We start from the raw sequence: 21,467 nt of genomic DNA, 5'->3' as shown, positions 1-21,467 counted from the left end.
ATCTGGACTAACATTTTTGGTTCGGTGGCTGGGTTAGATCGCCAACTTTGTGTTCTGGCGATTGGGTGCCTCACTCACAGTGTGAGTTCAAATCCCGGACGGGACTCAACCCAAGAAAGTACGAGCATCTGTACTTTACTCAGAACGTGTTATCCCAATTATAACATTTGTTGTCAAGAAAACACAATAAATGTATATTCGGCTTTGGATGGATAATGATATCACAGACATATACGGATATTGATGATGACTTGGAGGAGCTTCGTAACGCACGTCTTCTCAATTCAGGGATTGGTAAATCCAAATATGAGTGTGCGCGTGCCTGCGTGCGTGCGTGCGTGCGTAAATGTGGGCCTGTTGGATGTTACATAAAACATTCATCTTGTGGTAGTTCGAGTTGGATTAGCATGTTAACTATATGATCTTCTTTAGGCATAGAATGCCGCGCATGAATGTATTGATGAAATTCCTAGGTACATGGGGCCTTTTCGTCCCCAGGAATACCCACAGTGGAGACTTCAATGGGGATAGGGTGTACACAATGTGCTACCTGGTAGATTGTGTGTCATCAGACCGGACAACGTTGGTCTTTGACTGATTGTGGCGTAAAACACACTTATTCATTTACTTATATCGGAAATTGAATGTTCATCTTAATTGTTATTGTTGAACATGTAATATATTTTTAAAGAAATAAAACAGTGACATAATAACTACAACTTTATGTGAGCGCGAGTAGCTTTTTTGGAATGAGATGAATAAGTCTTATAAAGTTGTAAGCTACTTCACAACCGTGTAACTATGAATTGACTTTATTGGGTAATCAAAAAAGAGATAGGACCTAAAATAGCCAAATTTCATACGATTTCACTTGTCCACCATCTTGGATGCAAGGCGAAAACATTTCAGCGCGTTTGAAGCCACTGAGAATGCCCCCTGCAGAGTTGGACGAACATTCTGCGGTGGCGCGGCTGAGTTGACCAGAGGCTATCAGCAGTATTTCCTGTCCAGGTTATTTAGGTCAGTTGTTTGTGTGTGTGTGTGTGTGTGTGTGTGTGTGTGTGTGTGTGTGTGTGTGTGTGTGCGTGTGCGTGCGCGTGTGAGCGTGTTTGCGTGCGTGCGTGTGGGGGGTGGGGGCGGGGGTAGGGCGTGGGAGGTGAGATTGGGGGGACAGATGATAGATTTAGCAACAAGTAAGGTCATCTTGAGTGGGAAGGTATTCGCAGATGGATTAGCATATGAACTATGATTCTCTTTAGGCAGAAAATGAGGATCCACGATGTTCGACTTGGTAGAAGTGTGTTATCAAACCTCACAGCATTGTTTTTTTGACTGACTGTAGCGTCATTTACTTGAACTGAATGTTTATCTTAATTGTTATGGATAGTCACGGAGCCATGATCCAGAGAGCAGGGTGTCATTAGATAGAAATAAACTAAGTAATAATAGGATTACCAGAAAAACGGGGTTTTACACACAAGCCAATAAACTTCGCTCATTAACACCAGAGTAAGTCAGTACAAGATTGAAAACTGCCCCATAGGTATGTATGACATGCTTGTCGGGTATTGCTACATATATATGTGAAAACAAGGTTATTAAAATGAAGAGCAAAACTGATGAAAGTTAACCATAAACGTGTATACGCGTTATATCGTCACTGCAAAAATAATGATTGTTTGTCTTTAGTATTAACATTCAAATACGTTATATCTGTATTAGCGATATTGTCTTTGTTCCACCGGTGAGTCAGCGTTAGCCCTACTATCTCGTAGTATAATTGTATTTCTGAAGACATCACGATACAGTTTTTACGATGCATCACGTCTGCACTAGCGCTTGATAACAGCCTAGTGTTTGGGTGTTTCAGTGGTTTAAATCGCTGCTCTTGATTTTGTTGATTTAACTTTGATACTATGAACAATATAATGTTATGTGAGAGGTTGACTTTAGAACGGTAACATACTAATAGTATATAGGATGACATAAACAGAACAATGAGAAGTTCGTCCAGATTAGTGTATAGGCAACATTTAATAATTAAAATAATTACATTCAACAATTCCCCTTTTAAGTCCATTTTCCTGACTTATAAGTAAATGCAAGAACAATCGGCCGGAATACAATGTATAGTTCTTGTCCACTTCCATATGACTATATAGCATACAATAAGCTATCGGGTCCCGTTTAGATCGGTTTGGGTGGCAGGCTAGATAGCCATAGAATAGTTTCATCTTGGAATCTCCCATATCACCGGGGATCCTCTTCAATTTAAATGGAGTTACTCGTTACGATTCCGAACCTTCACGTGACTGTGTTTATGAACCATTGTCAAATAGTGGTGACATTAAATCTAGGAAACAATACGCGAAATCGCGCATGCACAGAACGGAAAATTTGGTCAAGGCATTAAGTAATCCGCATGCGCAGAACGATTGATTTCAGTACTTCCGCCAAGCGCTTCGAGTGCAGCGTCAAACGCGGGCCTGTAATCTAACACGCGGGGACTGACCAATGAAATCTGAGAAGTAGAAATACCGGCAGACGCTGTTGCTTGATTGACAATGTCAATCAAGAAAGGGAGGAGCTTAACGCTATCGTTCTCTCCCAGTAAATTCCGATGTCAAATAACGACGTTATTTGGACGGAAAAACGATGGTTTGAAAACGTCCAAATAACGTCGTTTTTCCGTCCAATGACCATATACGGAAAAAAACGACGTTTTCGTGTTTGCAGTGTGATGTACGTGTCCACGTCGACCAGAATACACCTGTGCTGTGAGTAGAATGGTAGCTTCTCTCTTTAGCAAATTGAAATGTAATTTTAGAATCAAGGTGACTCTGAATGTCGTTCTAATTACTTCATTTTTAATCATTTGCAAGGTGGGACACAAGTACTGACGTTGTCCTCTTGATTTGTTTTTTTGGAATGAAGTATTGTACTGAATGAGGTCGATATAATGCCAAGTCTTTTTTGGTTCCATAAGCGGAAAGTCGGTGGTTCGATCCCCAGTTGCGTCATACCACACGACGCTAAGTGCAATAATTCTCTGCAGGACGTCACGCCAGGTGAACGTTCTAATCAGCCAGCTGACTTGGTAGTTTTTGAATTCTCTTTTCAAGGAAAGCATTCGGAACAACTTATCGGTATTCTTTATTTCGAAAACTTAAACGGCAGTTCCGAAGGGAGGCTCATAAAAGAGGCTTCACTTTGTGGACTCTACTTCAATGGCATCTAATCAGAAGTAAATACTATAGAAAGGGCATGTTTGTTCTTCTGTGGGTTGGCTTTTGTTTCGACTGAAATTTCTGAAATTTCAGAATCCAGTTCAACAAACGAAATTGTTTTGGAATTATTAAAATCATCAAAACCCTTTTCATAACCATGCCAAATCTCTGCTGCTCTGCAATTCCGATTACAGTATACTGATGTGTTTATGAATCAACATACCATGTGTTCGCTACATAAAGGGAGCACCCGTCACAAACGCATGCATATGCAAGTCAATTATTCACCACCTCATCTGACGTGACTCCTATTGAGGGTTTATTATATTTTGACGGGGACAGTTATCAATTAAAACCACAGAGTCCGTTCAGGCAATTGTTTCCTATCGTTTAATGTGTAACCCATAATGTGTTTCAGCAATTGAAATGTACAGATGACCAGGTGTGTAAGGTGTTGTTTGGCCGATTCCCCCGCTGTGTTACAGATCAGGCAGGTAAGTCGCACAGCGCCTCCAAATGATCGTAGCTTAACGATAGACTATATTATAATCATCTGTGTGCGTTGCCAGGATTCCAGGAACAAAAAGACCTTCTTTGATTGTTCTAAGAGTTAGGGTTAATCTTTTGCGACAAGAACTTGTTGGTACATTTGCTAGACCCTACAATCCATCTCTCCTGGTACGGAGTGTTATGGAGCCTTATATAGAGATCCAGGGCAAAAGTTGATGATGATATTGTTTTGTTACATCAATCTTTACACTTATAAGCGCAACTGGATTAGTGGAGTGACGGTAGGAGCGGGTCTGTTGAAGCGCCTTAAAAGGGCAGTTTATGATCATGTTTCTCACAACCCTTTCTTAATCATATTTGATTGTTTGTTTGGTGTTTAACGCCGCACTCAGCAATATTCCAGCTATATGACGGCGGTCTGTAAAATAATCGAATCTGGACCAGACAATCAAGTGATTAACATCATGAGCATCGATCTACGCAATTGGTATCGATGACATATATCAACCAAGTCAGCGAGCCTGACCACCCGATCCCGTTAGTCGCCTTTTACGACAAGCATTGCCGCCTAAAGAGATCGCAGTGCCGTGTACGAATATATCATTAACATGTGCTTATGAATCTATCAAATAGTGATTATACGTGAAGGAGAACGTATGCTGCCCCACTGGGAACACCCGTCACTAACACACGCAAAGGCATGTCAATTGTTCACCTAAAACACACACGGTAATGGTGCACGCCAAAATATAGAATTGCACCAAACATCACAATAGCCACTCATGCATCATATTTGGAAATTTCCTCCACATGTTGGTCGTCAAACGTGTTGAAGGCCGTACTGAGGCATTGAATGTTGTAACCCTGATCAAACAACTTTTGAACAAGAACCGAATGACGCTGTATTCATAGAAAGAGCATGCTTGATTGCATGTCAAAAGTTGTGGAATGAAGACACCAAAGGCAGGTGCTGCTGAAATAGTACTCGACATACAGGAAAACATACGTATCATCCCTCGAGGAACATAAGGCCAGTAGAGCCCCTTGGCTCAACCCTTCACAGCGAATTGCGTCGTCTTTTACTGCATGGTCACTCGTGCCCTCTCATTATAAGTACCGTGGTTTATGTTAATTATTATATTGATCACACACACACAGACACACAGACACACAGACACACAGACACACACACACACACACACACACACACACACACACACACACACACACACACACACACACACACACACACACACACACACACACACACACACACACACATACACACAGGCATGCATGACGCCATGAAATTGCAACGATATTAAACGCGACGTGTAACCACATTTCTCCTCACCTAGCTTTAAATGTTAAATGTATGTGTCACTGTTCTAACAAAACAATAGCACATCATATACAAGATTAATGGTATCGTTATGTCGCATATGTTCTCCAACATTATAAAACACGGATCTCTTGTTTGTGGCGTGATTCACAAACACAAACAGATACTATTTATGTTTCACGATACAAGTGTTTCTGCATCCATAAAATTATGTATACTGCATGCAATGTTGTAAGCGTCTACATTTCGGCCCTGCATGCAATGTGGTGAGCGTCTACATTTCGGCCCTGCATGCAATGTGGTGAGCGTCTACATTTCGGCCCTGCACGCAATGTGGTGAGCGTCTACATTTCGGCTCTGCATGCAATGTGGTAAGCGTCTACATTTCGGCTCTGCATCCAATGTGGTGAGTGTCTACATTTCGGGCCTGCATGCAATGTGGTGAGTGTCTACATTTCGGCTCTGCATGTAATGTGGTAAGCGTCTACATTTCGGCACTGCATCCAATGTGGTGAGTGTCTACATTTCGGCACTGCATCCAATGTCTTGAGTGTCGACATTTCGGCACTGCATGCAATGTCTTGAGTGTCGACATTTCGGCCCTGCATATAATGTGGTGACTGTCGACTTTTCGGCCCTGCATGCAATGTGGCGAGCGGCGACATTTCGGCTCTGCATGTAATGTGGTGAGTGTCGACATTTCGGCCCTGCATGCAATGTGGCGAGTGGCGACATTTCGGCCCTGCATGTAATGTGGTGAGTGTCGACATTTCGGCTCTGCATGCAATGTTGTGAGTGTCGACATTTTGGCCCTGCATGTAATGTGGTGACTGTGGACATTTCGGCCCTGCATGCAATGTGGCGAGTGGCGACATTTCGGCCCTGCATGCAATGTGGCGAGTGGCGACAGTTCGGCTCTGTATGCAATGTGGTGAGTGTCGACATTTTGGCCCTGCATGTAATGTGGTGAGTGTCGACATTTCGGCCCTGCATGCAATGTGGCAAGTGTCTACGTGCCCTGTCGTACTCGTCTTTGTGGATAAAAACAATACAACAGGGTGAAACCTGCCGGTTGTCAGAAATTATCTAGGGCACGAGAGGCCTATTTTAGAAGATGACAGATGGACAAAGTCAAAACCATTTGTGGAAAACTACCTCGCCATACATCATAACCAGTCACGTGGAAAACCAAGAAAAGGTATAAAGGGAGGCGTTTCGACATCCTTGCATCCCGCACTTCTCCCGCAACTGTGTCCGATCTGATCTGTCGTGAAATTGTAAGTACAGTTTTAACATGTTCAACCATTAGTATATCTTCGTAAACCATTAATAAATCTTAGTTGAGCATTAGCAAATCTTAGTAAAGCATTAGTAAGTCTTGCTTTTTTATGCTAACCATACGCACTGACAGTGTTGTCAGTTGAACAGGACATGCTCAGCCGAACACGTGCTGCCCTCACTGTTAGTTGGCGATGATAAGAGAGCGAATGAGTGAGTTAGGTTTAACGCATGTCTTAGTGTGGTAGGAAAGTGATGCACGTCTCAGATGTTTAGCACTTTGGTGAAACCGAAGAGCATGGGTATGGTGCTGACAAACCAAGAAACATAGTATTCAAAACCACAATCATAGGTTTCTGATGTGCCCAAGGGACTTCGCTCAGTACAGCGAATTGCGAATTATCTATAAGCCAATCTTGTCTGCATTGACAGTTGGCATCCTCCTTGGTCTAGTGGATGGAGCGTCCGGTGGGAGATCGGAAGGTCGGTAGTTCGATCCCTTGAGCGGGTCTTACCCATGAAAGATGGTACTTGTTAAAAGATGGTAGTTGTAGTTAACCTGCCTGGCCCTCGTCATTCAGGGGACAAAATGACAGTGGTCAACTCGGAGTCAGTATACTGTGACTGAGTTGGGTTGTCAATCTGAAAATGCAGTATGGTGTCTCAGTGGGCTAGAACTATGACACCAGCATTAGTCCGGATTATCACAAGCACACGACACCCTTCCACACACGCACACGTGCATGCACATCGCTTTATAAGTGCAATAAGCTTGAACGCGACACCTCAGTGAGGCTGACTTATATCATTATGGATTTCAATTTCTTTAATTAGTCTTCCCATGCAAAGTAACGAAATGTCGCATAGCAAGAAAAAAGAAGTCAATGCAATGATTCCAGATTGTCGATATCTATGAATTTGTCAGGTCCGTGTTTTGGAACTCGTGTCTGAGAGATGCGAATACGGGGATACTTCAAATAGTGGTGTCTGTGTTTACTGTTATAAGTGGCGGTGGGGTTGTCTTGTGGTTAAAGCGTACGTTCGTCACGCCGAAGGCCTGCGTTTGATTCCCCACATAGGTACAATATGTGAAGCCTATTTCTGGTGTCCCCCGAATTGATATTGCTGGAATATTTCTAAAAGCGGCGAAAAGCCATAGTCTCACTTACTGCCATAAACTAGCATGCAGGATGAAGGAATCTAATTATACGTGATTAAATGTAAACGATGTCTTAAATATGAGTCGTTCATGTTGTTTGTCACTTGTTTGTCAATTAAATCACGGCAATGAGACGTACTTGGGGTTTGATGGCAAGTCTTGACAAGATTTTATCAGCACATGAATGATATTGAAGAGTCTTTCTTACTTCACAGCTATTTGAACAGCAGACATGAAGTTCGCCGTATTTCTCCTTGTCTTGGCATGTGTTTGCGCTGTCGCCCTAAGCGCTCCTCGTAAAAGGAGGTGCAGACGCAAAGGGGAGAACGGCAACGGCAATGGCAATGGCAACGGTGAGAACGGCAACGGCAATGGCAACGGTAAGAACGGCAACGGCAATGGCAACGGTGAGAACGGCAACGGCAATGGCAACGGTGAGAACGGCAACGGCAATGGCAACGGTGAGAACGGCAATGGAGAATGTAACGAAGGGAACAATGGTGGCAAAGCTGATGACCCGAACGGTAACGGCAATGGCAACGACAACGGTAAAGACAACGGTAACGGCAATGGCAATGACGACTCGTAACGGCAACGTTAACTGAGGTCGAACAAATACTCTTCCAGCGCATCTTTCTAAATGTAAGTTATATGAATGTGACATACACTTTGAGTTAACTGTTTTTTGTAAATAAACGCGACGAACCTTTTCCATAAAATTGTTGAATTTATATTTCTTACCTTTGAAATGACATGCCGGCAAAGCAGCAATTTATATTTAAATAAGCATGGATGCATTGAACACATGCACAATTCACGCCAGAGGGTATATGGGCAACATTGATTCTCATCATGTCGGTTCGAAAGGCTAAATTGTACTGGTACATGCGATGGCACAAAGTGGTCAGAGCATGTACCATTATGCAATCAGTATCCATTATCCATTATCTCAACTCCTATACCTGTTGGGGATGTTGCAAACATAACGGACTGACCAGTCCTCAATGAAAATTGAGGCTAAAGAACCTTTTTTGTTAAAAACCCAAACATCTTGTAACAATGTTTTTTTTGTCAACAGTCTGAAGCATAATACAATTTTGAAACATATTATGGGATAATTCTCCCCTCCCCTTCCCCCTCCCCCTCCCCCATTAAATGGTTCATTAAATCATGTAATAAGCAAATATGCAGCCCTATCACGGTGGCTTGTGAGTAATCGAGTCTGTTTTACCGGTGGTCGATAGAATGAAGGCTTAACGGTGTACCAAGACGAGAATATCAGTTTTATATTGGGGTTAGAAATCTAACCATTATACCACCACACATCCAGTGTGGTCCTCAGATACGTTCTGATGATGTACGGGCGGATAACGTACAAATTATATAAACGTATGCTTTTACTTTCAGGTGAAGCAGTTTCCCATCGAACGTAATCAAGAATGAATGTCCTGCAATCTTGAATAAATACTTTTCCCTATCTTTCAATCTTTGTCGACAATGCTTTTGTTGTTAATTATTGAGAGCTATGACGCTTAATAGATGTTTGACGATAGGTCCGGCCATTAACTGATATTCGGAGAAATTATTATGGCGATATCTTCATCATTTTGTCAGATAAGGATAGCTGAGATCGGCGTTAAACAACAAACAAACAAAACAAAAAGGACAAGGAGAGTTGAAGGTTCGTGGATTCTGAGAGATTTTCTAGCATCGGTTAAGTTGGAAAAACACAAACAATTGTTTGTGGAGTAAATTATTTAGATCGGGGCTCTCGACGAAAGTGAAAGTTTAAAACCGTAACACTCGTATTGAAATCAGCTGCCACGCGCAACACAGTGTCCTATCAAAAAACCAATAGGAGAGGAAATGCCTTGGCTAGACATCATACTGGTCAGTTATCAGCTTTAGATGTCCAGTGGTATTATAACCGCAGGTCTAAATCAATACTATTGACATCATTTCTCCCCCTTTGTGGGGGAACGGTTGGCCAGGTCGTCTAAGGTTTGTCAGTACCATACCAATACTCATGGGTTTCATCAAAGTGGTAATTTAAAACGTCTGAGGCCTGTATCACTTATACCGTTATATAAACGGCATACTGTTCAAAGCGGCGTTAAATCCATTCACTCACTTACGCAATTCAAACACAACCTGATACATTAAATACACGTCTATCTGTAATAGTAATCGGGCATGTCCACCTTGGACATTTGAGAATTCTTTCAATTGTTGGGGATTCATGGAAGAATAAGCCACAACAGGGCTTTCCCCCCACATTACACGGAAGCTGACAGGGCGTGATGTAACTGCATTAAGCCCAGCTCACTCACTCTCCACTTTTGTAGATTTAAGGTTCCCAGTATCAAATGTTGTCACACATGATAACTTTCAAAGGATTGTGGCCACTTGCTATCAGGTCAATCAGTTTATTTCGTAAAGAGGCATGCATATTTCATACCGTAAAGCGCATGATAGCAACAGATTATAATCTCATTTAGAAATGGATTTGTACATTCATGTTGTTGTGTATTAGGATACAAATAAGTAAATTTAGCTAAAAAGAGTGTGAAATCTATTTTCAAGAGGGGGCAGGGGTGGCCCCGTCGTCCAAGGCGCCGCAATTCGCTGTGCAGATTTGCATCCCTTGGACACACCATAAACCTATGACTGTGGGTTCGAATCCCGGTTCGTCCAGATTATGTTTCTAGGTTTTTCATCACCATACCCGTGCTCGTGGCTTTCACCGAAGTGGTAAAGGTCTGAGACCCGCGTCACCTCGTGGCTTTCCTCCCACAATAAGCTGATACGTCGTAGTACAACTGGAAGTCTGTTCAAAGCGGCGTTAAACTATACTCACTCACTCACTCACTCACTCACTCACTCACTCACTCACTCACTCACTCACTGACTGACTGACTGACTGACTGACTGACTGACGCACGCACGCACGCACGCACGCACGCACTCACGCACTCACGCACTCACGCACTCACTCACTCACTCACTCACTCACTCACTCACTCACTCACTTGTCATTTCCGTGTTCTCTGTTATTAACATCGTGGCCAACAATGCCGATCCGATAAATGTGAGCGCTATGACATGGTTGTCACATTTGTTATTGCCATAACCAAAGCTTTCCCTTTTCCATTGTCATTATAATATACTCATCTGTGTGCGTTGCCAGGATTCCAGGAACAAAAAGACCTTCTTTGATTGTTCAAAGAGTTAGGGTTGATCTTTTGCGACAAGAATTTGTTGGTACATTTGCTAGACCCTACAATCCATCTCTCCTGGTACGAAGTGTTATGGAGCTTTATATAGAGATCAAGGGCAAAAGTTGATAGTGATATTGTTTTGTTACATCAATCTTTACACTTATAAGCGCAACTGGATTAGTGAAGTGACGGTAGGAGCGGGTCTGTTGAAGCGCCTTAAAAGGGCAGTTTATGATCATGTTTCTCACAACCCTTTCTTAATCATATTTGTTTGTTTGTTTGTTGTTTAACGCCGCACTCAGCAATATTCCAGCTATATGACGGCGGTCTGGATTATTAAATCTGGACCAGACAATCAAGTGATTGACATCATGAGCATCGATCTACGCAATTGGGATCGATGACATGTATCAACCAAGTCAGCGAGCCTGACCACCCGATCCCGTTAGTCGCCTTTTACGACAAGCATTGCCGCCTAAAGAGATCGCAGTGCCGTGTACGAATATATCATTAACATGTGCTTATGAATCTATCAAATAGTGATTATACGTGAAGGAGAACGTATGCTGCCCCACGGGGAACACCCGTCACTAACACACGCAAAGGCATGTCAATTGTTCACCTAAAACACACACGGTAATGGTGCACGCCAAAATATAGAATTGCACAAAACATCACAATAGCCACTCATGCATCATATTTGGAAATTTCCTCCACGTGTTGGTTGTAAAACGTGTTGAAGGCCGTACTGAGGCATTGAATGTTGTAACCCTGATCACACAACTTTTGAACAAGAACCGAATGACGCTGTATTCATAGAAAGAGCATGCTTGATTGCATGTCAAAAGTTGTGGAATGAAGACACCAAAGGCAGGTGCTGCTGAAATAGTACTCGACATACAGGAAAACATGCGTATCATCCCTCGAGGAACATAAGGCCAGAAGAGCCCCTTGGCTCAACCCTTCACAACGAATTGTGTCGTCTTTTACTGCATGGTCACTCGTGCCCTCTCATTATAAGAACCGTGGTTTATGTTAATTATTATATTTATCATTATGTTACTTATTAACTGTCATGTACTAAAACCATACACATGGCGTGATTCACAAACACAAAAAGATAATATTTATGTATAACGATACAAGTGTTTCTGCATCCATAAACTTATGTATACTGCGCATTGCATGACAGTCAAACAACTTGTTGATCAACCAGCAAACCACGACATGCTCCTGGCAATGGTAATAGTAATTCACATGCATAAAATATGCATATTGAGCGTGACGCATCATGGGTAATCATGGGTGTGTGTTGATCCTGTCTTTTGTGACGTCCCAAAGCAGGTTCTGCATGGAGTTAAAGAGATAAAATATGACATATTGTGTATGATAAATGAGAACTAGGTCAGGCATGACATTACATGTGTGTCTATATAATAAGAGAGTGGACGGTCATCAGGAAACGTTACCACACAAGAATATAATATTCGTTAACACCACTGGTCTGATGTAAGTATAACAATTGTCATTCTTTGTGCATTTATTACTTCTCAAGTCAATGTCGCACGAGTTATGATTATTACATACAAGGAACAAACATTTTTTATAAGGAAGAGAATTAATTGATGCCAACCTCTTTATTATGAGGAACAAAACGTTTGGGAGTTTATACTTACTCCTTCATCGGGTGAATAAATGCTATGAAGCAGAGAACTGTAAAGGGTTGGATACCACTTATCGATTACTAATCACCTGTTAGCGTCAATTAACTATTGCCGTCCCTTGTTAAGTTTCCACCTTCGTTACCTTTTTACTTTTGTTGTTCTTACAGGTACATACATATGTACCAAAAGCCGTTAAAAGATGGCACTTGTTATTACCCTGCCTGGCGCTCGGCATTAAGGGACTAAAACAAGGAATGGCCAGCTCGGAGTCAGTATACTGTGTCTGAGTGGGGTATTTATGTTAAACTGCGGCATGGTATCTCAGTAGGCTAGCACTATAAAATCGGCATTTATTCCGGACTAGTACAAGCAGCCACACACACGCGTGCATGCACCTCACAATAAGTGCAATAATTTTGAACGCGACATTAAACCCCCATTTCACCCCACCTCAACACAATTGGCCCATAACGATCCAACACATTTTAAGACTATTTAATCTGCTAATTTTTAATTGTTTTCAGATTCACTATGACATCACACGGTACAGTACCGTTTACCATTCTTACGTGTGTCAGCGTTGCTCTAGTGTCTGGCGACGATGCATCAATGACGACAATGCCATCTTCTGTGGACACGCCCATCCCAATTCCGATCATGGACTGGCAAGGTAGATAACAGTAAATGTAGACTTTGATAGGCATTTAGAAGTTGGAAGAACATGAATATATGACACATATAGCAACTCCCTTTTTCTTTGTACGACGTTTCAGAGCTACTTCTTGCTCCTTCATCGGCGAAGTAGCTCCTACAAACGCTGTTTCTCCTATACAAATATGTAATCTGTCTGGTAATATTATTTATCAGCCTGTACTACGGATGAAATCGACTGATTTGCTTTTTTATATTGTGCCAGGAGGTACTAATTGTTTTCGAACATTCGATTTGATCATTTGTAGTGATGTGTTCTTTCTGTATATAAGTAATGACTTCAGAACCATTGGCTTTTGGCAGATCCCGGCCCATTTCGTGGTTTTGGCCGTGTATTCCGACCCTCCCGATGCCTGATGGGGTGTCGGTTTGGCAACGCCCCGTCTGACTGTACGTGTCCACGTCGACCAGAATATACCTGTGCTGTGAGTAGAATGGTAGCTTCTCTCTTTTGCAAAATGAAACGTAATTTTGGAATCAAGGTGACACACTTACTCTGAATGTCGTTCTATTTACTTCATTTTTAATCATTTGCAAGGTGGGACACACATACTGACGTTGTCCTCTGGGTTTGTTTTGTTGGAATGAAGTATTGTACTGAAAGAGTTCGATCTTAAGTTATGATTGTTAATTGTTATTGTTATTTGTGGTATTATCGGGAACCCCTGCCGTTCATACCACACGTAACACTAATGCCAAGTCTTTTTTGGTTCCATAAGCGGAAAGTCGGATGTTCGATCCCCAGTTGCGTCATACAACACGACGCTAAGTGCAATAATTTTAATGTGACAACCCATCTGCAGGAGGTCACGCCAGGTGAACGTTCTAATCAGCCAGCTGACTTGGCAAATTTTGAATTCTCGTTTCAAGAGAAGCATCCGGAACAGCTTATCGGTATTCTGTATTTCGAAAACTGAAACGGCAGTTCCGAAGGGAGACTAATAAAAGAGGCTTCACTTTGTGGACTCTACTTCAATGGCATCTAATCAGAAGGAAGTACTATAGAGCAGGCATATTTGTTCTTCTGTGGGTTGGCTTTTGTTTCGACTGAAATTTCTGAAATTTCAGAATCCAGGTCAACGAACGAAATTGTTTTGGAATTATTAAAAGCATCAAAACCCTTTTCATGATCATAACCATGCCAAATCTCTGCTGCTCTGCGATTCCGACTACAGTATACTGATGTGTTTATGAATCAATATACCATGTGTTCGCTACATAAAGGGAGCACCCGTCACAAACGCAAGCATATGCAAGTCAATTATTCACCACCTCACCTGACGTGACTCCTATTGAGGGTTTATTATATTTTGACGGGGACAGTTATCAATAAGAACCACAGAGTCCGTTCAGGCAATGGTTTCATATCGTTTAATGTGTAACCCATAATGTGTTTCAGCAATTGAAATGTACAGATGACAAGGTGTGTAAGGTGTTGTTTGGCCGATTCCCCCGCTGTGTTAGAGAACAGGGAGGTAAGTCGCACAGCGTCTCCAAATGATCGTAGCTTAACGATAGTATTATTCATCACATACGTTTACAAATCTGCACTGTTACTGTCGTCTTATTAAAATCTTAATGCCTACACAGGGCCCTGTCATGCAATAGAGACGTTAAAAACCATTTAAATGAAATATATATATTGCCAATGCAAGAGAATATCCACTCTAGATTATCCTCCGAAACAGATTCCATTTGGCGTAATGGGCAAAATAGCTGTGAAAATTATATGAATGGCCTACTGGAAATCAGTGATGACACCAGGTGTTGGCGAAGAGGGTGAGCATCTCCTGCCCTAACACATTGAACACCGCAAAAAACCTGATCATGTGCCTGGACACCACGCCTATATTCCTGAAAAGAATATTTTTTCTCTACCCATGATTCCAGAGCTTGGACCGGTTATATCCGGATTGATAGATTGATAAGAATATTATTGAATTTTCAAACTTCATTTATCTGATCTCACAACTGTACGAAGCACAATTTCCTAACCATAAGGCATAACGTACCGTTGTTGTGTTACATATATTTTGCAGGATTTGTAGGGTTTGTTACATGCTGGTATTGTCATTGTTTGTACGTGCTTGTCATTCCATTCCCTTTGACGATCCGAGTTAGAATTGGTCTTCAGTAACTCATGCGACTAACGATTTTGGATGGGCAGGCTCGTTGACTTGGTTGATGCATGTCATCGCATCCCAACTGCGTAGACCAATGCTCATGATGTCAAGTACTGAATTGTCTGGTTGCGATTATTTTCAGACCGCCGTTATATAGCTGTAATATTGCTGAGTGCGGCGTTAAACAACAAACAAACATTTCAATCACTATGGTTGAGTTCTCTGCATGAAAGAAATGTTTGAAACTCTTCTGCTGTTATGCGCCGTGCAATTGTTGGGATATTGCCGAAAGCGGCGTACAATCATGCTCATCCAATCACACTTCACAAATTAAAGGTATTGCAATAACTAGTGTTTGAATGACCACGTGTTTGGTTTCATTGTATACTTTAGTGTGGAAGAGTTTTTTCTAAATTTGAGAAAAATGATATTTGTATTGCAGTGAACATACCACTTGATATTTCACTGCAGTAAACATAACACTTTGACGTAGCTGTTGTCGTACAAGAGTTATCTCCCCGCTAAGTGTCTCCCGATATTGTAACTGTCTGGCCCGTACATAAACTGTTGACTTCTTTTTTTACGTTAGTTCCACATCGACAATGCAAAATATAAAGAGATGGTCATTTATGGAGTTAATATCGCTTCTTGCCCTTTGTTATTCTCTTGAAAATGTTTTCTTATTAACTGTACATTTCTCATTTAACTCGTCAATGGAGACTCGTCTCGCAAAGCGCCATTTTTGTAACTCGACCAGCGTGTATTCCTTCGCTTCCAACAACTTTCTCGTAGGTTTCAAGAACAATTTTAGTTGAAGTTGATTTTGTATTTGATCATATCCAAATGTACGATAAATAATGCAAACTCAGAACTACTTTTGAAGTCGCAATAACAAGGGGTGGTGAAACGCCGCTGTTGGTTAGATAGAGTGAATTTACATGTTTCAACGTCTTACATTTGCAATGACAAAAATAATCCGGTAGACAACTACACAATAAGTATATAAGACATAGGTTATTCCATTGTCTCGTCAAATATTATGTTTCTCTCATCTTGTAACGGGGGAAAGGAGAGTATCTACTTTCCCACATCACTCGATGAGAGAAACATGATATTTCATTCGACACAAGAAATTTCCTCTTTTTATACACCTGTAGTTTGCGAACTGAGCAAGGACGCAGGGACATGTTCAGAGCTGGTGCACCGTTTCTACTACAACAAAGCCACCCGAAGGTGCGAGGAGTTCCACTATGGCGGCTGCGGGGGAAACGAAAACAACTTCCGGAACAAGAGGGCGTGTATGAGAACCTGTAGGAAGAGAGGCGCCTTCTTTAACAGACCTTAACATTGTAACTGTAGTAAATCCATGCTTTACTTGAATTCCATGTAGACCAGAGCCATATTGTCGTATCCACATAAAGTTGATCACACGTCATGCATCATTGCCAAAAATTGAAAAATAACTTGAGTATTGTCTTGAATATTGTCCATCAATCGTTTTACAATAAAATGTGTTAATTTTGCATAGTTTTTTCTTTTTTTTAAATGCCTCATGATCAATACGCTGTGCTTATTGAATATGTTCGAATCATGATCTTGTGTTTTGGGCACCAACACCTCTAAGTACGTCAATGTTTACGAGCTTTTCCATAAGGCCAAAGGATATAAATATCTTGTTTTCTCAGTATTGTGTGAAATATGCTGTAGGTTGGACAGATATATTATTTATTTTGAGATTCATTGTTTTGATCACAATATTTTCACCATTGAAGATCCGGTTTTCAATTGGTCTTCAACAACCCATACAGGTCGTAAGAGGTGGCTAACATAACTGGATCGGGTGGTCAGGCTCAGTTACTTGGTTGATGCATGCCATCACATCCCAACGGCGCAGATCGATGTTCATGATGTCAATCACTGTATTGTCTTGTTCAGATTCGATTATTAACAGACTGTCCTCACATTGCTGGAATATTGCGTTAAACAAACAAATAAACAGACAAACAAACAAAACTAATTTTTTCATAAAATTATATAACTTTAGTTCTCCATGAAGCCTTGTGGTATAAAGCGCAATAATCCGCTCTCAATGTTGCATCCCTTCGTCGTGCTATGATCCGCCTATTGTGAATTCAAATCACAGATTCGCCAAGATATTAATCCTTGAATCGATCCGACAGGCCCAGGCCCATATTGAAACAAACTCTGATCTCAAGCCAAAAAAAACCCTTCCTCCCTCTTATTTGCAAGGAAAAAAAGTGAATATGAAATCTTTCCAACTTCTACGAACGCCGACATTTCTGTCATTTGTGCCGTGTCACCTAGGTTGAGTGATGGCTGGAGCAGTTTGAAACGTCTTTCTGGTGAACATTTATGTCCTCTTCCAGTTCGTCAGCGAAGGTACATACGCGTGATATGTTTGAAATGGAAAAAACACAACAACGTTAATGAATGTTGTCTGTTCGGAGGCTCGACGTCCAAACTGTATGTGTTGGCCGACACTTTGGAATAATGTACACAACGGTGTCCGTCTGGGAGCGCCAAATGTGATTTTTAAGAGGACAACTCTTCGTAGCGTTCCCGGAACCAGTGAGGGCTCAGACACGGTTCATTGACACAACATTTACCGCTCCCGGTACCAGGAAAATAAAACGAGAACAGAAGAAGTACCGCTAATCAGTTCCATTACCGTATTTATGCATGTTAAGTTAAAATGTTTTAAATTTTAAAATGTACATATTCCTATCAATGTTCAGTAACGATGAAGTAGTTCCGATAAATGGACTGTATAGTCAGTGTCAGACAGATGGTGGCTGACCAGGTCCTCCTTCAATGACCCGGGGTGGGCGTCGATCTGGCGGTAACGACGCTTACGAGGAGGTTCAGAGGGGTTGCCGACCATGCCAAGGATGCTGACTTTGGTGTTGGACTGCTCTCTCTGGACAGCTGCACCACCTCGCAGATGTTGGAGTGGCTCTTCCTGGCTAGATGGTTGGTCATGTGGTGCCACTCTTCAAGGTTGTGAGTCCGATGATCAGAGTTGCCAAAGTGGTTCTAGATGCCTCAGCTCCTTTCAACCCAAGATGTTGTGACATAGTATATGCAGGCGATAATGTATCGGCAATCGTCTCCAACCACACATCTACCAGTGGCCCAAGGGACCGGGCAGCGGCACGCCTAACAACCTTCACCTAAATACCTTATATGTTTTTATTTTAATATATTTCTATCTTCTAGAGTAACGTAATAATAAAGTGTACAAGAGGAACGATGCTGCACCGTACTCAGCTCTAAAGATATACTAGAAAGAGTACTAGAAAGGGTGACGTTACCGCCTATGTTCACACATTTACTTATATACGACACAAGGAGGACGCATATTTGCTCACTTCAATGCATAATACTGAAAGTAAGCCCTGAAAGAGTGAGTTAAATATTCACGTCACGTCGGCAATATTTCAGCCATAGTGTGACTTGAACAAGTTGTACAAACCCATGCTGGATCGGGTGGTGAGGATCAGTGACTTTGTTGATGCATGTCATCATATCCCAATTGCGCAGATCGATGTTCATGATGTCAATCATTATATTGTCTTGTCCAGACTCGATTATTTACAGACTGCCCTCACATAGCTGGAATATTACGTTTAACATAAAACAAACCCAAAACAACCAAAACTAATATTTTCATAAAAGTATATAACATTATTTCTCGGCAAAGCCTTGTGGTATAAAGCCAATAATCCGCTGTCGAGAGTTGCATCCCTTCGCCGTGCTATGATCTGCTGATTGTGAATTCGAATCACAGATTCGCCAAGATATAAATCCTTGTATCGATCTGTCAGGCACAGACCCATGGATATTGACATTGAAACAAACGCTGATTTTAAGCTAAAATCCCCTTACCCCTCTTATTTACAAGGAAATAAGTGAATATGAACGCCGACATTTCTGTCTTTCAAGCTCTGACACTTGTGCTGTGTCGCCAGGGTTGAGTGATGGCTGGTGAGTAATACAGGGATGTCTGACTCAAGCAAACTTGACAAACCGAATTAAAGTCAGACTTGTTCTGTCTTGACAGTAATCTGCAGTCAAACATAACCTGGAGGTTGATTTATAGCCTGATTGGCCAATGAGAACCGCCTTCTGGCATAGGACTCTAGGCAGATTTTTAAAATATTCAAACATGTGATGTTTTCCCATAATTACTATGATGAATATCAGCATTTATTCAAAATTGAAATTTACCATGCTCAGGGCATGGCGCAACCAACCGATTGATAGAACCGGGCCCATTCTAACACCCGTCCAGGTGAAGTTAGGGTCCAAGTGGTGTGTTGGGCAAAGGAACCGTCCTCTTGGAACCAGTGCCAGACTACCTTCTTCCACCGATAGAGGGGCGCAACCCACGGCAAACGGATTGCCCAAGTTTGACGCTTTTTACGACAAGCAGTAGGGTGCTGGGGACACATTCTACCACGGGTCCCCTCGAGGCAGCACTGAAAGATATCATTATTATGTTAAATATATTCTTCACTTTGTTTCTTAAGGTTTGACACATGGATTACATTCTTCTCATTCCGGGTAGGAATATAGGTCCCTCACAATCTGTGATTGTCATATAAATCGCCTAATTGATCGGGCAGTCAGATTCAGTGACTTGGATGATTGCATATCATTGTATCCAAACTGCGTCGATCGATGCTCTGGATTCTCTGATCCATATTATATTATTTACAGAAATATATGCGCTGAAGAACAAACAAACATTTTAGTATTCATAAGAAATGTCCACCAAAATTGCACAATTCCAACCATATCATGAGGAAGCGTCGATTAATCACCATCAATAGGTGATGATACCAGGTGGTCGCGAAAAGGTGAGCGTATCCTGCCCCACCTGTGGCACCGTCACAAACTGAAGCAAATGCAAGACTTAAAGTTCACTTATTCTTTATTCAGTACAGAAGGAGGCCATCGACCCACGGTACATTGTATAGTACAGTACACAGCTCAGTCCGATCATACATCATGACACTGTCTAGACTTTCAGATCATAATAACAGTTTTCAAACATTCATTCCGTGGTAAATAAAGGTAGTAAAATGTCTTGAAATTTTTTCATTTGAAGTAAATGTTTCCAGGATGGACATGTCGCAGGGCGTGGAGTCATCCCACAGATGACATCCTAACCTTGTCAGCTTGCTGACGGGGTTAACCTCTTTGGTCATGTGGACAAGGCGTCCGACTTCTGATCAGAAATCGGACATTTTATGGCCGCTAAATTTACTTCCCTGTCAACAGAATGCACGTCCCGGGCCGAATAGATAGGGTACTGAGACTTATTTTGCTCAAATTTAATATGAAAGTGCTCAGCCCCACGTTGGGTGCCAATGTAGCTGCCATAAAATTTCCGAGTGCCGTGATGTGATTCGAAGCACGGACCTTCTGATCAGAAGTCGGACGCCTCGTCCACATGACCAAAGAGGTTAACCCCGTCAGCAAGCTAACAAGGTACGGATGTCATCAGTGGGATGACTCAACGCCCTGCTACACACAGAATATTTCTGGAACTCATTGGCTGAGATCATGTTAGACATTACAGATGAGCAAAACAGGGTACTCCGTCTCTACATAGCCTTGATTTCATACCTTGCACAGTCTTTGCTGTCTAGGTACATGTACATATCTACCTGTTTCAAGAAATAACTGATGTGAGCTACAGCGGAACTGTGTAATAGCATACCTGAATTTACTTATTCTTACTGCAAGGCTCAACAGAAAATTGATTCTTGAACGATGAATAAAGAAACATATTAGTACTACCACACAACTGAGCATGCCAGTCCTGTTGATATTTGTTTGTTTGTTTCTTGTTTAACGCGGCTCTCAGCAATATTCCAGCTATATGACGGTGATCTGTAAATAATCGAGTCTGGACCAGACAATCAAGTGATTGACATCATGAGCAACGATCCACGCAATTGGGATACGATGACATGCATCAACCAAGTCAATGAGCCTGACCACCCGATCCCGTTAGTCGCCTAAGACAAGCATAGTCGCCTTTCACGGCAAGCACGGGTTGCTGAAGACCTATTCTATTCCGGATCTTCCTGTTGATGGGTAGTATTTAATCTATAAATAAATTCTGATATATTTCTTTACTGTTCTTGACTCGAGTCTCTGGTTTTCTCAAATATCCAAATCCATATTTTTAAAGATGAGACTTTAT

At 41.7% G+C, this 21,467-nt stretch overlaps 2 protein-coding genes across 3 annotated transcripts; both read left to right on the top strand.

Moving 5' to 3' along the window:
* The first annotated feature begins 6,202 nt into the window (after nt 1–6,202).
* LOC125376751 (aspartate and glycine-rich protein-like) lies at nt 6,203–9,001 on the top strand. Of its 2 annotated transcripts, none has more exons than XM_048388552.1 (3): nt 6,203–6,356; nt 7,732–8,158; nt 8,924–9,001. In XM_048388552.1, exon 2 carries the CDS (start codon nt 7,749–7,751, stop codon nt 8,103–8,105), a length of 357 nt encoding a protein of 118 aa, XP_048244509.1. In that variant the 5' UTR covers nt 6,203–6,356; nt 7,732–7,748; the 3' UTR covers nt 8,106–8,158; nt 8,924–9,001. The 2 variants fall into 2 exon arrangements, with proteins under 2 accessions (XP_048244509.1, XP_048244510.1); XM_048388553.1 differs by lacking the exon at nt 6,203–6,356 and adding an exon at nt 6,725–6,840.
* Nucleotides 9,002–12,145: 3,144 nt separating this feature from the next.
* LOC125376749 (BPTI/Kunitz domain-containing protein 3-like) lies at nt 12,146–16,755 on the top strand. The gene is made up of 5 exons (XM_048388549.1): nt 12,146–12,243; nt 12,923–13,068; nt 13,413–13,534; nt 14,509–14,584; nt 16,390–16,755. The coding sequence occupies exons 1-5, from the start codon at nt 12,146–12,148 to the stop codon at nt 16,575–16,577; spliced, it is 630 nt and encodes a 209-aa protein (XP_048244506.1). The 3' UTR covers nt 16,578–16,755.
* The last annotated feature ends 4,712 nt before the right edge of the window (nt 16,756–21,467 follow it).

Source organism: Haliotis rufescens, unplaced genomic scaffold, assembly GCF_023055435.1.
Source record: "Haliotis rufescens isolate VD_foot unplaced genomic scaffold, xgHalRufe1.0.p SCAF_73, whole genome shotgun sequence".
Taxonomy (NCBI): domain Eukaryota; kingdom Metazoa; phylum Mollusca; class Gastropoda; order Lepetellida; family Haliotidae; genus Haliotis; species Haliotis rufescens.
Note: the sequence above shows the minus strand (reverse complement) of the source record. Positions and strands in the feature narration are given on the sequence as shown.

Excerpts from the sequence above, each read along its gene's own strand:
- LOC125376751 (XM_048388552.1), top strand. The coding sequence starts at position 7,749 with ATGAAGTTCGCCGTATTTCTCCTTGTCTTGGCATGTGTTTGCGCTGTC.
- LOC125376749 (XM_048388549.1), top strand. The coding sequence starts at position 12,146 with ATGACATTACATGTGTGTCTATATAATAAGAGAGTGGACGGTCATCAG. Across the intron at positions 13,069-13,412 it reads TCCGATCATGGACTGGCAAG|ATCCCGGCCCATTTCGTGGT; the intron begins GTAGATAACAGT and ends GGCTTTTGGCAG. Across the intron at positions 14,585-16,389 it reads CTGTGTTAGAGAACAGGGAG|TTTGCGAACTGAGCAAGGAC; the intron begins GTAAGTCGCACA and ends ATACACCTGTAG.